At 26.2% G+C, this 21,754-nt stretch overlaps 1 protein-coding gene across 1 annotated transcript; it reads left to right on the top strand.

Moving 5' to 3' along the window:
- Window positions 1–150: 150 nt before the first annotated feature.
- On the top strand, window positions 151–19,782 carry LOC123298175 (E3 ubiquitin-protein ligase MYLIP). Its single transcript, XM_044880106.1, has 4 exons — window positions 151–380; window positions 17,572–18,164; window positions 18,421–18,913; window positions 19,275–19,782. Exons 1-4 carry the CDS (start codon window positions 297–299, stop codon window positions 19,515–19,517), a joined length of 1,413 nt encoding a protein of 470 aa, XP_044736041.1. The 5' UTR covers window positions 151–296; the 3' UTR covers window positions 19,518–19,782.
- The last annotated feature ends 1,972 nt before the right edge of the window (window positions 19,783–21,754 follow it).

Raw genomic sequence — 21,754 nt, 5'->3', positions numbered from 1 at the left:
AATCATAATTTGACCATACTGATCGTAGTATGGAAATTGGATTTATTTTTATAATATTATGCCAAATTTTCAAAGATTTTCTAATATTAAAACGCAACAGTGCTGTTTACATACGATCGTATTACAAGAGGACCTTTTTTAATTTTTTGGAAGCAAAAACTATCGTTTTAAATAATTTATCATATAAAGTTACATTCAGATAGTTTGAACAATCTATCGAAAATTATATAAACATTTAAAAAATTTTAATTATTAAATTATATCGAATTTACAATTTTTAAAAACAAAAATTCAAAATGTGGTGTTTAATTAGTTTAAATTCTGTGATAATTGAAATTCAAGTTGATCCAAAAGCAATTGGCCAAGAATGTTTAATGAAGGTGAGAATATTTTTTGAATATATATATATATTTTTTTTCACAAAATGTCGGAATTTTCAAAAATGTCAACAAAGAAATTTCCAAAATAATTTTTGGGTAGCCATTATGGCAGATGTTTATTATGAATTTATAATTAAGGATATTTTAAAAAATTACTTAATTTCAATGAAAATATGACTTTGCACAATTAAATTAATTTTTGTACTACTTTTGCAAATCAATTTTTTATGAATTCATATCAATAACAAAAAAACTTTCATTGGAGCCCCAAATATTGTCTGTCCATTGAACATTTGAATCAATTTCATTCCATAATAAAATTATAGTATATTTCCACTAAATTGAATAGTATTTAACAGTATCATGTAAGTGTTCAATCTATAAGAAATTTACTACACATGTAGACAAAAAATAATCAGTTTTATAATTTGTCGATTTTATGGACCCAATTTTTGTTAAAACAAAACCGGTTGGTCTGGTAAATATTTCGTTTTAGTTTTAAAATGAAGTTTTTTTTGTTTAAAATTCGATGCACGAATATTTCATGACGCCATTTTACAGTGATTTTTATTTGAATATTTTTAAAATGGCGAACCTCTGAACATTTGAATTTGAATCATAGACTCTACTTTTTATTTTAAATAAACTTGTTTTGCCATTCTCTAATACCTTGAAATGTAGCTTCTTTTCTCAGAATTGAAACGAATAACGAATATAATAAAAACCAAACAGGTCTTGTGTCCTCGAATTGATTATAGCCATTAGACAATTTTTATGGGGCATAGTCTTACCACTCATATAATATTTTTTCATTTATCAAGTATCTCTAATATTTTCCAAAAGCTAATTCTGAAGACAATTTCTGAAATAATAAAGACCTAAGGCAACTTTTCATGATTCATTCGCCTTATGCAGGAATTGCCTCGAACATATTATACAGATAAAGACCGAAAGGGGGGATTAACTTTTGATTTCCTGAGGTCTACCCCTTGAGGTTCGTTACCTTGGGGCTATTATGCAACTATTATATCAATTAGGCCCGGTCTAGAATCTTTTTGGGCTTTAGTTTTGAAGGAAGCTTAAGGAAATAGTTGCCCCTATTTTGAGTGTTAAGGAAGCGGGATAAGTGAGAGCAAGAAAGGTGGAGGCTATGACATGGTGGTCCTTACTTTTAAGGTACCCACGAAGTGGGGGACATGTGTGGGTAACCTTAGAAGCGAGAAAAATAACACCAGGATGTTATAAAATGAAAAACAAATTTTTAAACTAAAATTGATCTTTTAAGTACTAGCTATCCTTGATCTTCATGCTATTTAAAACTAGGTCAAGAAATATATTTTTAACTTGGAAAAAATATAAAAATTAGGTTATCAATCTCAAAAACTCATTGATAATGAAAAATAGTGACGAAAACAATGTTGTAATATTGTAGAAATTGTAAACTGATTTGAACTCAAAAACTAGGAAATTTTTATATCAAAAAAAAAATTCGTCAATCAAAAAAGATCAATATGTTATCAGTTAAAAGTATTTTAGATAATACATCTCTTGTGTACGTTAATTTTTAATCTGTTCGAATCATTGAACCATGAAAATTAATTTTATCGATCATTGCAATTTATAAAATAATATTATATTATGTAATTTTATGATATACTATAATAAATGGTTTAATGTCTGAATGCTTTGGTTGGCAAGTTAGTAAAGCTGGGCTTATGTACAGGAAAAATCTATTGAGTTTATCTTTTGATCTATTTCCCCTCTTACATTCGAATTGAGGTATATTTGATAGTAAAAATTTGACTAGGTGAAACTTTTTACGCGGACCATGAGGGTGTGCCAGAATGGCCACACGAAAACTAAAAAAATAGTTGCATTAGAAGATGCTATCTATGAGGAGGTACGATTTGTGAAGGATTATGTCTCCGCGATTTGTTTATTTGGCTGGAAAAAGCATCCATGCTACTTTTTGCTAAGCTGAAATTAAAAAATAAAACGTAGGTGTTATTTTATCGTTTATGCAAACACAATTTTATTTTTAGCATATTTTATTTATTTAATAAATTCAAATCTGACAACTAAAATCTTCTATTGTCTGAAAAAAATTTAACAATAAATGTTTATCTTTATTGTTTTACAAAACGAATACAATTATTTTGTAATAACAATTTAATTTGATTTGAGATAAACATTACCATAATGTAACAAAAAACATTAAAAAAAACGTATTTTTTACTTTTCTCACAAGTAATATGTTAATGCTTCTAGTATATGTTATTGCTCCTCGAAAATAAGTATATTGTACTCATAATCTTTACTGATGCTCTTCTCAAACGTTACATATCAGTGTACTCTTTTGCCTATTAACAATCTTATCCACCTTATGCTCACGCAGAGACCAAAATCTTTCAAAAGTCTTCTTCCTTAGTTCCTTCTACCTTAGTTCTGACTTGGTAGATTGCTTTTGGTACTTGAATCGTACTACTAATAGCGTTATTTTGGGTATCTTTGAGATTTGGCAAAAATCACAATATCCTAACTTTTAATGATCTATTCCACTTTTGAATTCATTCTTATTCTTCGAAGTATTTAGATCATATACAAGAGTGATTTCGGGTTCGGAGAGATGTTTATAGCAAGATGTAAAAAAGGCTAATCTCATTATATGTGATTTAGGAAATACAGCCCCTCCCCCCAAACAAAAAAATGGCACCTCCAAAAAAAAAATTCAATTCTTTAATTAAACAGTAGACCTAATACGGAATATTATTGCCTACTTCCTATATAAGGCTGTAAAAACTGGTATTGAACCCTTTGCCTTTTTTATTAACTCCGTACACAAATCAATAATCTTTTGTTTCATAACACATAAAACTTTTAATAATACATTGCATGCATTTAAATTCATTAAAATTCAAATAAATGCATGAAGAGTTTACCCAGTATGAGTGTTTCTATAATAATGAAGGATTGAAGATAATAATGAATTGTGGAGAATCTATAGACGGTATTGAATCATGAACAAAAGAAGTAAAATAAATGATGATTATCGATGACAATACACAAAAAAAAGAATAAATTGTACGATTATATAAAAATTGTATATATTTCATCCATCCGGTCGGAAATTTAAAAATTTTTACCTTATATTTCTTCACAAAGAACTTGTATAACTTGATATTCTGCTTTACACTCTTGTGGAGGAAAAAAAATTGTACATTTTCAATATATGGCGTATTTCGTAACCGTAATAAGTATACCAAATAATAATTACACTTTTTGTTCGAAAAAACAGTGCAAAAAGTTTATTTGGTGATAAATCCGGCTCGAAGGACCAAAATGTGTACAGACTATTAATAACTTTTTATTATTTTAAACGACCTTTCTTCTAATCTGCAATAAAAAAAATTTTGCTAAAACAAATGGATTACTTTGGATTTTAGGAAGATTCAATGATAAAATTATTATTTCCGGATTATTAAATTTTAATGTAGGTTGTTTTAAAATTTGCAATTTATATACAAAAAGCTGGTTTTTGCCTTAAAAATATAATAATTATTTTTAGTTTCCACAAAAAAAATCAATATTTTATAAATAAAATTTCTATAACATTTTTTTCAACACTCGTCTCATTTGATAAAATTAACTTTCAATGTTAATAAACGAGTCAATGTTAAACATTGCCCTAAACTAATTATTGATTCTAATTAATTTGAGATGTAGTAACAAAAACCCACTTATAATTCATAATTTAGTTCTTCTATCAAAGAGAGTTCATTATTCAGATTTTTTTTTAATATAATTATTTTTTGTGTATATTATCTTAATCTTCGTCGATTTCTCTTATCTCAAAAGATTTTCGGAACCTTGCTATTGAAATTGTTCTTTGTCTAGCGAATTCGTAATGGTCTTTTTAGTTTAATAAATGTATTTTAGAATGTAACAAAGAAAGGCCTTTGTTAGCAGCTAAGGTTAAAACAATTTAGAAACCCATTAGTTTATTCAACTGTTAATATTTTTTGTCAGTTAAATTATATGTGTATTAACCTCAAAAAAACCAACACATTTTGGATTAAAGAAACACCATGTATAAAAATATACTCTCTTATAGCTATTACAAATTTTGTTTTTACGATTTATAAGCCATAAAAAATGCACGTTTTTCTAGATTTTTTTTATCTTAGTAATAAAGAAGGCTTTGTGAATTTTTTTTTATTAGGTTTTTTTGATTTCCGTATATATGTCACTTAGGTAATTGATTGACATTGTCACTTTTTATCCGGCTCGAAGGACCAAAATGTACATAGAGTATACTAATAACTTTCATTATTTATTGCCCCCAACGTCTGTCAAATGTGCTTGTAATAAAGTTTTCACAAGGGATCCAGAAATTTTATCCCGTGTCGAATTTTGTTATATTAATTGTCAAGACTTTTTTATTTGGTTTTTTTGATTTCCATATATATGTCACTTAGGTAATTGATTGAAATTGTCACTTTTTATCCGGCTCGAAGGACCAAAATGTACACATAGTATACTAATAACTTTTATTGTTTTTTTTACATTATTTATTTCTCCCTATGTCTCTTAAATCTGCTTGTGCTGAAAAAGTTTAACGGGATCTGAAAATATTATCGCGTGTCTAATTTGTTTTATTAATTGTAACAATTAATCCAAGACATTGACTTGTATTAATAATAATTAGTAATAAACCAAAAATGACCTTTAAACAGAAAACAATTACCACGAAAATTGAAACAGACATTATTAATTTCATGTTTCATTAAGAAAATTTCAAATAAATTGACCTCTTATTGGAAAAAAAAAATCTTCCAATATTTAAGATAATGTATACAGATACATATTAATTTATTAAATTCATATAATGGGTGCATACCTATTATTAAAATTTAAAAAACCGAATGAACATCATCGATTGAAACAACCATATGTTGTTTTACAATGCAATGAAGTGAGATACATATAAAACACACACAGCATCAGTTGAACAACACGATGCTATCACATGCTATGGTCGTGATCTGGATCCTTGACAAAGCTTGCCAACTGTAATATGAAATAGTTCTTACAAAAAAAAAACATATACAGAGAAGGTGTATTGGAACAGACCAATTGTATAAAATCTACTGCTAAGCTTACAAAATCATCAATTTTTTTCCATTTACATTCAGTAACCGCGTGCTCCTAGTGTACTCTTCGCTCTATTGTGATTTACATACCAAGTGGATGGAGGGACATACATGTGCATTATTAAACTACGTACAATAGTAATTTTTCAATATAATAACTTGTCCTTGGGTAATTTTTTTGAAACGAAATTATAATTTCCGCTCAGGCAGTATTAAATAATAAAACATAATAAATAGGTATTTGAGATCAACGTTTTTTTATACAGTAGCAACAAAATAAGGGGACCCCCAATTGAGGAGATTAATAATAGTGATTTAATCAATTTGATACGATATACTGAATTTAATTGAAGGAAATTGAAACGAAATTCACACCAAATTTAAAGATAATTTGCTTTTTATGCTGATAATACTGTGAGTTAATCCAGATGCTTTTATTTCTTGCTTGAGAATTCACATAGAAATGGTATTTATACTGAAGATAATGTGAACAAAAAGGAAGATGGGCAAACATAGAATTTGAGGTTAGGAGCTTGGATCTTCTCGGAAGAAGAAACAGAAGCTGTGTGCTCCTAATATGATGTCCCTAAGTTGCATCTAAAATAAATTGGAAAATGAGGAAATTAACATCTCTAAAAGAGGTGGAACTATTAAATACTAAAGATAATTCGAAAAAATTCCTTGTAAGGAAGTGAAACTACTAACACGATGTATCTCTGTGTTTCCTTCCTTTGATTTAAACCTTGATAACTTCAAGACCTTTCTCTTTCTTAAAATTACAAGGACAGAGATTTTCTTTGTACATATGAGTACTAAATATTTAATACAAAGAAAAACCCACATTGCATTTTTCAAAAATCACTTAACCATTAAGTGATATTGAAACTTGTTTAAAAAAAAAAATAATAATAATAATAATAATCACTACCGACTATGCAAATTTATGTAAATTAAGATAATAAAAAGCTTACACGAAATTTAAATAATTGTGCATCATCTTTACATTGTAAGGATGAAACGTAGTTTTATTTTTGCAATTAATTATAAATTATTTGTTACCAAGAGATAATTAAGCTAGTGCCCAGACGCCTAAAATAAAAAATGTAAACAAACAAATATTTTAGAAGTTGACATTTTAAAATATTGTTTACGCATAGACACGATAAGTAAGCCAAAAAAACTTCTTGAAGAGAGTATGTAGATTTTTTCTATACATGTGAAGTTAGCTATGTGAAATGACCTGTCAAAAATATTTGAGGTTATGAGTTGAAATAAACAAGTAAACAATAGTGGCTCATTATCTAAAAATAATTTATTAATAACATAGATCAAAGTCATAATAACAATTAATTAACCTTTATACAAGAGTTTAAAAATCTTTAAAAAAAAAATTAATTGGATAATTGTATTATTATTGATAAGAAAGATTATAAAACAATAAACACTTGAACCTTAAAACGAGTACCAAAAATTATAAATAATACTTTTTATTTTTTTGATAAAAATCTATAATAAACAAGATTAATTTTACATAATTAATATTAATTATTTATTATCAATACATTAAGTGTTCGGTCATTATAAAAAGACATATGTACTTTAATGATAAATCTTATAATAAGTGATCATTAACCGGAACGATTTTTTTAAATTGTTTAACGATAATGAAATTTAATTTTTAATATATTTTGGTTAAATTCGGCCTAGGTGTCTTAGTTGGTTAACATACGTACGCGATATATTTTGGGTTGCGTATTCGATTCCCGACATCGCAACAGAAGTTTGCTATGGCTGGTGTAGTGTCAGCCATTTTACCTTGGATGTCATATACATCAAAGAAAGTCATTCGGCCTCTAAATCGACCTTAAGTATTTTTATCTGGGTAAATTGTCTGCCTCAAATGAACTTGATATATTCCGGAAACTTTTAAGTATTTTAAAATCGGAATTAAAGAGTAATATAACAGCGGAAATCAGAGTATAATAAACTTTAATCTTAGTTTATGACACCTATGTTAGTAAACAAGTCCAAAGATAGTGTGGAGATGTTTTTATAAACAACTAAAGTTTTATTAGGGACTGTTTAATGAATAATTATTACCGTGACAGAATCATGATTACAAATCATAATTATTGTTCAAAACAATATAATACCGTTGTTTTGATTGTAAATCCATATTTTTTATAATATTTTTTTCCTACAAGGTTAATGGACATATTTTTTTCAAAAAAAATATATATATATAAACTATTTAAAATGCTACGCAGTTTTACGATTTTGTTTACATAATATTTTTTTAATTATGCAATTTAAAATCAGCAAGCATTTAAAATTTTATCGTTATTTTCAAAAAAATAAATAGTTAATTGCCTATGAAAATTTAATTGTTTTGCAAAATGTAAATTTCCAATTGATTTTGAAAAATTAATTACTAATTTTTCAAAATGTATTGCCACTAATTTTTCAGGATAGGTTTTAAGTTTATTCAAACTAACTATTAAGTAGTAGTTAGTTTTAGTCAACTCAAAACCAGTGAATTATAAGAGTATAATAGCTGATGAAAAAAGAATAATAGAAGAAAAAAAGGAAGATATATGTTTCTTTTTTCATTCGTTAGAAATAACTAAATAAAATATTTAGTTGCTTCTAACTAATGAAGAAAAGATGGAAATAAAGTTGTAATTTGAAGATAAAGAAGAAAGGTGCATAATTTTTTAGTAAATGTGTCATAGATAGACATTCCTTTTAGATATAATACGGCTCTTATTATATATATGCTTCACAATTTTTTTTTCTAATGTCTCTTTTATACGTAAGTTGAAGACTCACGAGACAATACTCGAGGAAATCATTATCATCAAGATAAGATAATTGGTTCTCTATTGTGTCGCACTCATGAATGTTTTATCTGCCATATTGTTTTGTCTCGGATGAGAACGTGGCTTTATTCAAGATAATAGACTATGTTTATATACCTTAATAATCTCTACACAGTATAGATATTCAATAATATTCGTAATAAGAGTAACGTCATTTTCCATTCATTCTCAATCGGATTGAATAAAAAAATAATAATTGTAAAAATTATATATGCAATATTTATCCAGGTTGAACAATTATTGTATGGTTGCTTACGTTTGTACAGAATACTTTGAACTTTTTTTTTTTCTTTTTTAAATATTTAAGAAATGCTTGTGTGATTCAGGAGATTATTTAAATATTTGACCAAAAAAAATACAATTATTACTCTTATAATAATATTAATAAAAAAATATGGAGTCTGAAGGAGTCACACAATTTTTGTTACTTAATTGTTATTTATGGCTTTGTTTACAATTTTATTTAAAAACAACATAGATAGGAGTCGTAGGCATGGAGTAATTTAGACAAAGAGCCCTTTGCCTAGGCATATGTTAAACGTTCATGCAAGTAGTATGATAACTTAGGTGAATAGTCATATTCATGATTATCTTACTGGGAACTTCTCTTTGTAATTAAAGTTGTCTAAATTTCATTATGCCTGCAATGTAAATACACAAATGTATGTGAGGGATAAAAAGACGGACATAACAAGAGGCTAGGCCTTAATAGATAGACCAGAGTACTGTTTTGAATCTCATGCATATATATTTGTTCACTTTATCAGTTTTAGTGTAGTTTTAAAAACATTATTTATCATAAATACATGCGGTTTTTCTGAAAACGCAGCTGTTTTTATTTATTCATTCTTGTTGAATATAACATTTTTTTTTGTATTTTATAAAAATGTTTTTTGTTTAGGATAGCAACACATAAACTAGTTAATAAAAATTTGATTTCAGTGGCGATATTTTTGTAATAATAGCCCTCTTTTTATCACCATACTGGTTTTAGAAACATTAACCAGATTAGATTATTTTCCCTTACGAAATCACCTATCCTACACCAAATGTTTAAAATACTTTTTGACAGTAACACGTTTCGAATTGAAATTTTTATTCTGTAGGCGGAAGCACAGAAAGAAAAAAGGTTGGGCAAAATAAGTAATTTTGTGTTCAAAATAAACCTCGTGCAAAAAGAACACATTGCTATTAGTACATATTTTTCTCCCACTAAAAAGTTTTTGGAACACATCCCAAAATTTATAGTTTTAAATGTACCAAAGACAATTAAACCAATAAAAAAAAAATTAATTTTTGGCACACAATAATCATACAAATTTTTTTATATCGTTTACGGCCTTCGTTAATAACGAATATTTCTCGGTATTCAAAACATACATTCGTAAAATACATACGATGCATACGAAATATTTAGGTTACTGACCTAATAATATTTATAAATTTTTACATATAAGTTTTTACTACTATTTCAATATAAAATAATTGCAGAATAATTTTACAGAAAACTATTATTTATAATTAAAATTACCAGGCAGTTACTAGGTAATTCTAAGTACAAAGTACAATAGAATTTCCTAATGTATAAAAAAAATTATGACGAACACATTATTAATTATAGTAATTTTAAATAATTATGTATAAATTAAACTTAACAAAACTTTCGCAATTTTTATTAAAATTAATCGGTCGTTTTTTAAGTTTAAGATTTTAATTAAATTAAAAATTCTAACTAACTGAAATGACCTTAAGAAACGTGTTTAAAGTCATCCTAAAAATTTGTAAAAAAAAGTTATGTGAAATCGCCACTGTTTTAAATACAAAACATAACAAACATAAAATTTAATACAATCTATGGCTTCATTCAATGAGTGCAAGTGAGTAGAAGATAGAATCTCTATTTCACAGTACAAAGTCCAATATAAATACAGGTAGATATGAAATACTTGTCGGTACAAAGTCCACATTCGCGAAGGTAAATACATGGTACAAAGTCCAATATATATTTTTTTTTTAAATGTAGGTACTTATTCATTCTATTATACTGTTCGTTTTAATTTCATGTATTCTTAAACCCAACATTCTCATCATGAAAGTAATATATTAGTACAAAATTGTTAATTGTATTTTTTTAGTTAATAACAGACATATTGATTTTTTAATATGCATTAATGGATAAATATTCAATTAAAATTAAAAGAAAAAAGGACGTATTTTTGCTCTTAATGTCTTTGTGTACAAGTCTTGCATTGCTAAAAAATAGGACATTGTGTCAGAATCTGATGAAATATGAAGTATATTCATCTATATTGCCTCTCTTGTATGCATGTGTGGCATAATCTCTTCCCAGAACATTAAATTAAAGAAGCTGTAATTTAACAATCGACATGTTTGATTCTTAAATTAAAATTTATTATAAAAAGATTCTATGGACCATGACTTTTCTTTGTCAATGTCTTAAGATTTTGTTTCCGTAAACCCTCATAAATAATTTCTTGTTTTGTGTTTCTATGAACGCACCTTAAATTATAGATAACGTTTTCTTTAATAACAACAAAATAAGAAAAAAAATATTTTCATTATGACCCCGTCGTTTGAAGTAGAAGTTCTTGAAACATAAATTTATATTAAATTTATTTTAAGATGAGTTCAATGCTATAAATTTTTTCGTTTTTGTTCTTTTTTTGAATGTTGGCGGGCATGTAGGATAAAGAATAATCTCTATAAAACGACGTTTGTCATTTGTTCTTATGTAATATAATAGTTCATACAACATTAATAATATTAATTTATGAATGCAATTGTTTGTTTAGTCGTATTAATTAATTGACATATGTGTATTAATTTATATTTTTTTTTAACACGTGTTTGTACACACTACTTCCCTTGTTCATATTATTAATTTTAATCATTATCAATTTTCATGATTCCACCTTTATTTGTATGTACATACGAATTCTATCACGAACTATAATTTAATGTTTTTTAATGAAAAACATAAATTTTTCGGTTTAAATAGAAATGTTCACGGTCAAAAATGTTCTTACCTTATTTGTATGCTACCATAGATCAAAATTGTTAAACGGTTTCTGATTTATAGGGTTGGGGTATTTCTAGTCGGACTTATTCTTACATTCGTGATATTTACTGATAAGTTTTAAACAAAAATTTGTCGTTCTCATTCTTCGGTTATAAAATTAAAGCAGGAAAATTAAACTCAGCACAAAAAGAAAAGACTAGTGAATTGAACAAAGATGCGTATAGTTTATTACTACGTATTACATAATTTAGGACAATTTCGAAATGAATAAATATTATAATTTAATATAAATTAAACAAGTATATATATTATGGTTTATTTATTTAAATACTTAATTAAAAATTATCAAAATTTAAATTATATTCAAAATTTATGGCTGTGTGTACATATAAATGAAAAACAACAAAACATCTTTGTTCTCAAAAAGCTTCTCCTTATCATGTTTAAAAAAACAAGTACAATGTAGTTTTGTTTTGATCATCATAATGTTTGAGAAAGTTTTTTAAAAAGAGAGAACGATACTATCTTTTGTAATAAAATTACTAATCATTTATAATTATTACTTTCAATGAGATAAATTATTTTTATACCTATCAAAGTAATACATAAATATTATTACATCGGAGGACATATTGTGTTATTAATAATATCGAGTCTCTTTGCTCTGGTGGAATACGTGCAGATCTCCACATCTGTTTTGTTTTTGACAATATAATATTTCACAATATCAAACAAAAATGTTTACAACAAGCGTGCTCGTTCAATTTATTTTCTCAACTGTTTTGTTATGTTTAAGCCTTTTAAAATTAATATAGGACTATATTTTTTAAATTTACCTTGAAATATTATTGATATTGAAGGTGAAATCTGTTTATCTTTTGTCTGATTCAATTTTTTTTCGGATTAATACTTATCGATGATATTCTTTGTTTTTTTTTTCTTCACTTTATGTCAAAATTATTATAACCTTAATTTTTTTTTTTTAAATTTAGTTCATCAATAACAATTAATAATATTTATTGAAATTTTTAATTAGTCATATTGTTTTCTGATATATTTAAATATTTAGGAATATTTTGAAATCATTAACTTATTACATCATTATTTAAAATATTTAATTACTTAAATTCAATATAATTAAAATTGGGCTTATAAATGAAAATTTTGTTTATAAATTTATAGTAAAGACAAACTTGTTAGCAAATTTTCATTCTCTCTTGTTCAGTGACTCTTTAGTTTGATAGAAGTATAACACCGCTAATCTATATTGCAATAAAAAATCTAAGAACATTTCTTTCTAGTTGAAATTTTATTTTCTACCCAAATGTGACTATTATTCGATTATAACGCTAAGATGTCATCGCCACTATCAAAAGAAATGTTATCCATACTTATACAACTCAGCTGATTTTTTTATTGAATGAAAAGGCAAAAGATTATACATTTATTATACATTTTAATGAGCTGTACTCTTTTACATGTATATGATATGTGCATTTGGTTTACTAGATTGTAAACAAATATTTCCATTAAATATTATGTATCTATGGGGTTGCAAACTATAGTTCTTTTTTCTATCGCTAGATAGAGTCTTTGTTTTATTAAAATCCAATAAGGATTAATAGATTATGAGATCAATGTTTAATCAACTGCAAGTAACAAAATATTTGTACAATATAAAAAAAAAATGCATTAGCAAAACATAATTAACAATTACTGTAATAATTAAATGCTATTTTTTTAAATCTATTTGCTAGAGATCTTATTTATCATTCTTTACTTATTAAATAATCTTCAGTGTCATTTAAGCATTTTTAAGTGTTTATTATATAAAATATACATAATTATGAAGTTTACTTAAGTTTTATCAACAAAATAAATACTACTATTTTTAAAAAAAAATTTTTATGATAAAAAATTAATATCGATTTCAATTATTTTGTTTGTAGTTTGTTAAAAGGTGTGTATTTTTTGAATAATCAATTTGTTTGTATAAATGATATTATTATAATAATATTGTTATTAAACTTTGTAATTTGGACTTTGATCAATATCAAATAATTGAAATATTGATTTCACATCTCTAATACTCACTTTATTTTAAGTACTGTATTGTTATAAGTATTCTTAAAATAGATATAAAGTATAACCAAATGGAATAAAAAATACTTAAGAAAATTTCTTTCTAACTTCTAACAGTTTATGCTGAAGGTCAATGCTCACTTTTTATGGTATCTATAAATACCATCTAGTAATTTGATGGTATCTAGCAATTCTTGTATACACTATATCATTTCGGAAACAGCTCTTACGATTTTGATGAAAATTTGTATACGGATAGTATTTAACATAATAAATTTAATTAGTTAGGTGATATTTCTGCAAAAATGCGGAAAACGTGAAAAACAAAATAAGTCCCTATGCAAGTCATAGTACCATGTAGAAAACACCAATAAATCAAATAGAATTTCTAATTTACTGTCGTAGTAAACATGCTCTTGTATAAACAAATTAGTGACTTCCGGAAAAGGAAAGCCTGCCTAGATTTCAACAAATTTTAGAAAATGTCCAATGGATATCCAATTATTATCAAAAATAATAAAGCAGATGTTATTTGTATGAAGTACAAAGAATAAGTTTTTTGACAGGTTATTCAAAAGTAATTGACGTAGAATTAGCTATAAAGTTATTTAATTTAATAATTAAATAAAGATTAGATTTTCTTGTTCTTTTTAAATAATAAAATACGACAGACAAGCTGGAATTGGTTGATTTTTTTTTTGTTAATTATATCGAGTTTGTATATATAATGTAATAATAGTTGGACTTTGTACTTGACGTGATATCCATGAGTGATTTTCTAATAAATTATAATTTAGTAATAAAAAGTAAATTGATAAAAAAATATACAATAGACACGATGCAATATGTGGGAATTTTTATTTGAAAAAAGCACTGAATTTTTCTTATTATCTCAAAATATTTTGCAAATCTCAAGGTTTGTCACGGTTTTCTGTAACTAAGTACATATTTTCTTACTCAATTTTCGACTGAAATTGTATGTTCTTTAGATTAACATTTACGTTGACATTTTTAGATTATTTGAAAATGATACTATCTTTCTTCTTCATTATTTTAAAACACGCCTACTAACAATGAATCTATCCCCCCACTATTGACCCCACCATTTTTTCTCAAATATAACCACAAAAGAAGAAACAAGTATTTTGTTTACTTAAGAATTTTATGATAATTTTAAAAATCCTTGAATAAAAAAAAAATTGTGTAAATAATGTTTTTAGGGCGTTGTTGCTATATGCAAAAATACATATGCTAAAAAAACAACTGCGTATCATATAAAAAATAATTTGTTTTTGTCAAATAAAACAACATCTTTTATTCATCATAAAAATTCTTGTCAACATATATAAACAAAACAAAAATAATGTGTGCTTAAGGTGTGTCCTTCAATTAATTTAATGGGCGCCATCTTTGTTGTTGTTATTATATTCCTTCTTTTAAAATTTTTAAGTATGAAAAAAATAATTAAAAAATTTCACTTTTATTCGCTGTTTTCTTTTTTAATTGGACACTTAATTATAAATTGGTTACATCGAATGAATGTAGTTAGTTGATTTTTCATATTCTTAAAATCTAACCTCATGATGACGCTTGACACTGACTTTGAGTGTCAAATTAGGGTTTCATCTATCTGAAAAAAATCGAATTAACGACAGGTACTTTTTAGATCTTCTCTTTATATTTTTGCAAAATTTTGTCGATACGGTAATCAAAAGAAAATTAAAAATCGATTTCTTAAATTTATTTACAAACATACATATTATGTATGCATTATGTTATATCAATGAAACTGTGTCAAAAGTGTATACAAAATATACTTTTTTAACGGTTTTCTTTTTCAGTTTAACGGAAACTCACGAATAAAATTTGTTATAGATATCGAAATGCAATATAATTTAATCATAAATAAAATTATTATAATGCAATTATGAATGAATCATAATTTTAATCATATAAAAAAAAATTTATCAATTATTAATTAAATAATAAATTCTAAACTTTGATACGGAAACGAATCACGGTTTTAAGATTTTATATAAGAAAAAAAATAATTATATCATGTTCTTTATGCGTGATCATACTAAAATTCCAGTGTCTGAAAATAGTGCCAAAAATTATTATTATAACATCGTTAAATATAAACCAGGGGCAATTGACCAAAACATGTTCTTGTCCACGTGAGTAGCATAAAATGATTGTATGGACAAAAATTAATTTGGCACGTTGAATATGAATTTCTTAAATGGCACTTTCAAAAAAATTATTTGCATAATTTATCTTTTTTGTCAATTCAAACAAAATTTCGAATTTAATATAATTTTTTACGAATTAAGCAATCGGAAATTGTACACAAGTGTAAAACGCATTAATTGGTTTTTTTAAAATAATGCAAATTAAGCGTTTTATTATTGATAAAATTGAAAATGCAATGTTAAAATTTAAAAAATTCAAATTATATGTAATGATCCATAAAAATGTCTAACATATACAATAAACTGAATACATTTTGTTACTAATAAAAACTTGGACTTTGTACTAACGGATATAATAAGTCATATGAAATCACCGTGTAACTAGTGTGTAGAGACGTAAGGGGACAAACGGGGTAATACACAGCAACAAATGCAACATGCTTAGTTCTTTCTCTTAATTGTTTTTAGTACAATCATACACCAAAAAATTGAAACATTGTTTTTCTGATTGTAGTAAGAATGGCCATCCACTGAATATTTGCAAAAAAAAAAAACCTCAAAAGTTATATTCTTACTTAACGTTGAAACTGTTTCCAATACAAAACTGTGAAATATCAATGAAAATTCTAATTTGTATAAATTATTTGCCTCAATGTATTTTTTCTGAAATATCGAATTAAAAATCTTTAAGATGTATCATTTAAAATGAGTCATAGTATAAAATTTCAAATAGTTTTAATTAATAAAGTGTGGCAACATTATTAATATTTTTAAATTCTCTCTTTTGTAAACCACACACATACACACATCCACCTGTAGTGGGGGACCCAACTAGAAATAAACTTTAGACTTTGTACTGGACTCGGAATGACTAGAGTTGATCAGCTCAAGTATTAATCATGATTTCATTTGAATATTTTGTATTGGACGTTTGATGGCATTCTATTTTATATAATCTTGTTTTAAAAATGATTGAGAAATTTTAATAATTTATGTACGATGTTTTATTTATAGGGAGAATAAACTGTATGTGCAATATGATGCAACCTTTTTCTATAGATTTTTATATTATTTTCGAGAAAATCTGGTTTTATTTAGATTGGCTTTTTTTTGTGAATGTAATTTTTAATTATTTTATTTGGAGGGATTAGGTATTTTATTGTAGGAGTTTAGTATTTAAAAAAAAAATTAATGAGTTTTTTGGTTTGCCTTTGATCGTTCTCATATTAATAAAGTACAAGTCATGATATAATTTGTAAAACCCAGGTTTCTCGCTTAGCCATTGAAGGTTTCTTTTAAAATAAGGTTAAGTAATTAATTTTCTCTTGGTTAATTAAATCTTGTTAGGCACATTTTAGATTATTGAAAGTAAAAAAAACACTAGAAGTTGATTTTCTGGATATTATCAATGCCAAATTATTTTTATCTTAAGACAACTTTATAGCGTAGCAACAAACGCGACGTTTTTTAAGTAGATTTAACTGCAGTGATATCAGGAATTTAATTATGAGGTATTAAAGAAATAATTAGCGCCAAAATTGGGCTATAAAGACTACTTTACTGTAATTCTGCTGTTTTCGTCATATAACAAACGTAGAAAAACGAAGAATTTAGAGCCTTAACTGACCTATATTTAAACTTTTCTCCCGGTAGCTAATTATTCAGAATTTTTAATGTAAATTGATCTAAGAATTGAGACTAATTAATTTTTAATTATTTTATGACTTTTATTAAGAATCATGTTTTTTGAAATTAAGTGTAAAACAGAATTAAGTCATAATTTGCTTTAATAAAAATATTTATTATCGATAATAAAAAATTACTCATGTATTTATTATTTTGTTACAGGTTTGCGAAGGTCTTGGTATTAGTAATGAGGCTGATTATTTTGGCTTAAAATATACTGGCCATAAAGGAGAAGAATTATGGTTAAATTTACGAAATCCAATTGATCGACAAGTTGGTAACGTGTCACCCTTACGTTTCGCATTAAAAGTGAAGTTTTGGGTACCACCAAATCTAATCTTACAAGAAACAACTCGTCATCAATTCTATTTAGCTGCCCGTAAAGATTTATTGGAGAAGAAATTACAACCAGCTGATTGGGAATCAACCGCACATATCATTGCATTATTAAGTCAAGCTGAAACTGGTGATTACGACGCATTCAAACCACCGCATCATTTTTATTTACAATGTAGTGAAATATGTCCGGAGAAACAGGATGTAAAACCAGAAAATTTCTTACAAAAAATCCTTCTTAAACATAAAGAATTACATGGAATGAAACAATCTGCGGCCGAATATTGGTTGTTAAAAGAAATTTCAGCAATTGATTCGTTTGGTGAAGAATTATTTATGGGAAAACCACCAAGTAATTTAAGTTTAGGCGTTGGACCACATGGTATTTCCGTATATCAAAAAGACTGCGAAAAACAATCGTAAGTTTCATTTTTAATAATTTATCAAGTTAAAATAAAAACTAAACCGTAAAAAAACTGATAATTCCAAAATAAATAATTCAGTAAAAATATAAGTAATAAATTATTCAGCAGTTTTGCTTAAGTGCTCTTATCTCTTAAGTACTCCCACTGAAGTGATAAGCTAATTACTCATCTTTTGTCAAATTTTGGGAATCTTTTCTATTAAAATTTCGTTTCATAAAAAGCTAATAATTAAATTTTTCTTTGTCCACAGAATTCCATACACAGCAATTCAAACTGCCCAATCACAAAAACGTGTATTCAAATTAGAATATTTAAATCAAGAAAACGAAGCAAGTTATTTAGAAATCAAATTGGAATCATCTCCAGCGGCTAGTGGTTTATATCGTGCCATTACCGAAAAACATGCATTCTACAGTTGTGAAACTGTACGTTCAGCAGTTACCGCTCAATTTATACGTGATCTTAAGGGCACAATTATCTCAATTTTCAATGAGGATTCATCGTTAGGGAAAAAATATGTATTTGATATACGTCGTACGTGTCGTGAAGTATACGATAATGCACGACGTGCTATTTATCAAGCACAAAATGAACAACAGTCATCGGCAAGTAGTAGTGGTACAAGCTCAAGACGTATGTCAACCGAAGATGCCGAAGATTTATATTTAGAAGAAGGTGGTGAATGCTGTTCACAATTAAAAGAAGCACAAAGCTGTGATCATTGTCGGGATAACAAATGTGATGTAAGTATTTTTATTCTTTATGTTTTTCCCTTTTCTAATGCATATTTCCTTGTATTAGAAGAAACAGATTTTTCTCAATATTACATAAACGACCACATAATTAGAGATAATTATTCTTCTGTAATTTCCAAGTCAATTAAATACCACCTGCTATTTTCTTAGAATTTTATTTTTAGAAAATAAAGAAGAAAAACGACGTTTACTAAAAATGAATCCTAACTAGATCGATTTTTCGTCCCGGAAACCCCTTGCATACTAAATATCATGAAAATCGTTGCAGTCGTTTCCGACTACGTAATAATGATTACAAAATCGAAAATTTTAAACAATTTATTACAATATTATTTTCTTTTTGTTACAGGAAACCCGTGAACGTTTAGTTACATTTATCGATGCATTAACATGTCACATATGTATGGATCAACCAATCGATTCAGCATTTTTACCATGCGCTCATGCATTAGCATGTGTATCATGCGCTAAACGGTGTGAAGTATGCCCTCTATGTCGTGGTGAAATCAATCAAGTACAAAAAATCTTTTTACCCCTTCATCATGAACAGGATTTCGATAAACATATCTCATCAACGCCGGTGGTAAACTAAAAAAATACATAATTTTTAAAAAAAGAATAAAGTATTATTAATAATTAAGGACTAATGGACAATTAGAAATTATCTTTTGACAAAAGAAAAGTACGAGATACTTAGATTTAAAGAAATTTCTCTCTTTAAATCTTGTTAATAAAATTCTACGTGCACAAATTTTTTTTATTAAATTGACTGACTTAATTTATATTAGTTTATAGGAGAATATAGATTTGTAAGTACCTAGTCTTTTAACCAAATTATTTCGGCTCTTTTTTTTGTAGAAATTTAGTTAAAAAAACAAATATTTGTTTGAAAATGTTTGTTTTTTCAAATTAAAAAAAAAAAAAAAAAACTGTACTGATAAATATTAATAATTATTACATGTAATAATCATTAGTAAAAAAGTTTTCATGTTAAAATTAATCAAAATGGCTGCCTTTGTCAATATGGGACTTTGCTAAGAAAGACTCAATCTAGCGTTAGAAAAAAGAACTATATATGTTTAACTCGCATAGATGTATACAGTGCAAATATGCTACATCTTTTGTCTTTTCATTCAATGAAAAAATCATCTGAGTCTACAAATATATTTAATATTTTTTTTTACTCATGACGCTGACATCTTAGCTTTAAAATCCCATTTCAATTAGAAAAGTTATAAAACGTTTCGGCATATTTGATGCCTCACATTATCAGACAAAATAAATAAAATGAGGTCAATTTCTTCTAAACCGTAGAAGGTAAAATTGACAATTCAAAGGTGCTTTTCACGCATCGAACAAATCACCGAAAATAAATGCGGTTGTCTAAAATTTTACGCATATCAAAAGCTTTTTGATGACTGCAACTAATGAAGAAGATAATTTTTATATCAGTTTTGGAAAACATGCCATGTCGAAGTTGAATGTGCCAAATAAAGAAAACTCTTCTTTAAATTTAATAAAAATAATTTCCCATGGAGTTAAAACAAATAAAAACTAAATATTTTGAAAAAGAATTAAAATTGAATTTTTTGATTAATTTTAATTTGAAAACTTTTGAATTTGTAGTTTGTAAGGAAAAACTTATCAATGCAATATTTCAGTTTTAATGTATATAAATATTATAATTAAAATATGAATAGAAAATATTTTTCTTTTTGAGAAAAAAATATAATAATTGTAAAAGAATATATGTAATAATTTTCTTTGATCGATCTGCTTTACACTTTAAAATTATGAGGAAAAATATTTGATTAAAATCGTGTAACTTATATTAAGTCATATGATAAATGTGTCGAACTCAATGGTGCTCTTTAATTTTTTTTGTTTGTTTTTGTTTATTATTATTATTTTTTTTGATGTTAAATGATTCGGTGAACGAAAGAAGAAAGTGTGATGATTAGAAATCGATCGATTGTAATTTGCGAAATGAAAGATGTATCGTTTAACAATTTTTATAATATTACATTTTATTAATCTTGATGTAATTTTTATCAAATCAGAAAAGAAAAAAAAGTTAAAAAAAATATGTTTAACGTAAAAAAAAAAGAAAGAAATTTGATTAAATTGACAATAATTATACTGAAATTAGTGTTTCAATTTTTGAAAATCCTAAATTTCTTTCAGATAATTGAAGATTTACACTTATGAAGTTTTAAAAGTAAGTATTCAGATGAAGAATTCTAACTGCACGAATAGAAAAGTGAAGTTGGTTTTTAAAAATCTTGACCAGCATGCAAGATATGAACCTTTAAAATACCTAATTAACCAAAGAGGAAGATTCCTACTAGTGAAGTCATACAGAATCGCGATAGAGATTAAATATAAAATTTGGCTTTGCTAAAAAAAAATGGACAACTATTGAATGCAATCTTCGATTGCTTATAACTTCTTCGTTTTTTAATCAATTTTAATTTCACTTTCAAATTTAATATTTTTATGGGTAATATGGCCAGCTCGACATCAGGTGTCCTATTGAGACTTTGAAGTTTTAAAAGAAAGTAAAAATGAGAAAAGCCCTACCAAATCAAAATTCTAGCCTCCTTCGATAATTTTCATTCAGTTCGCTTCAAGAAATATGGATTTACCGATTTATTTTGATTAATAAACTAGATCTGATAGGCGATCTCTAGGCGGGTAAACTGAAGTCTATGTAGGTTGTTTTGTAAAATTCGTTTCAAATTTAACACAAAGTGACTAACCCACACGTCCTTTATGCGTTTCTAAGTTTTGTATTGTTATAAATGGTGAATAAATTCAAAAAAGTTCAAA

This window comes from Chrysoperla carnea, chromosome 1 (genome assembly GCF_905475395.1).
Source record: "Chrysoperla carnea chromosome 1, inChrCarn1.1, whole genome shotgun sequence".
Lineage (NCBI taxonomy): Eukaryota > Metazoa > Arthropoda > Insecta > Neuroptera > Chrysopidae > Chrysoperla > Chrysoperla carnea.
This window is presented reverse-complemented; position numbering and strand designations above follow the sequence as displayed.

What these genes read in the sequence shown, in the direction of transcription:
- LOC123298175 (XM_044880106.1), top strand. Translation starts at nt 297, where the DNA reads ATGTGGTGTTTAATTAGTTTAAATTCTGTGATAATTGAAATTCAAGTT. An exon ending in GCCAAGAATGTTTAATGAAG is followed by an intron (nt 381 to 17,571) that starts GTGAGAATATTT and finishes ATTTTGTTACAG; the next exon opens with GTTTGCGAAGGTCTTGGTAT. An exon ending in AAAGACTGCGAAAAACAATC is followed by an intron (nt 18,165 to 18,420) that starts GTAAGTTTCATT and finishes CTTTGTCCACAG; the next exon opens with AATTCCATACACAGCAATTC.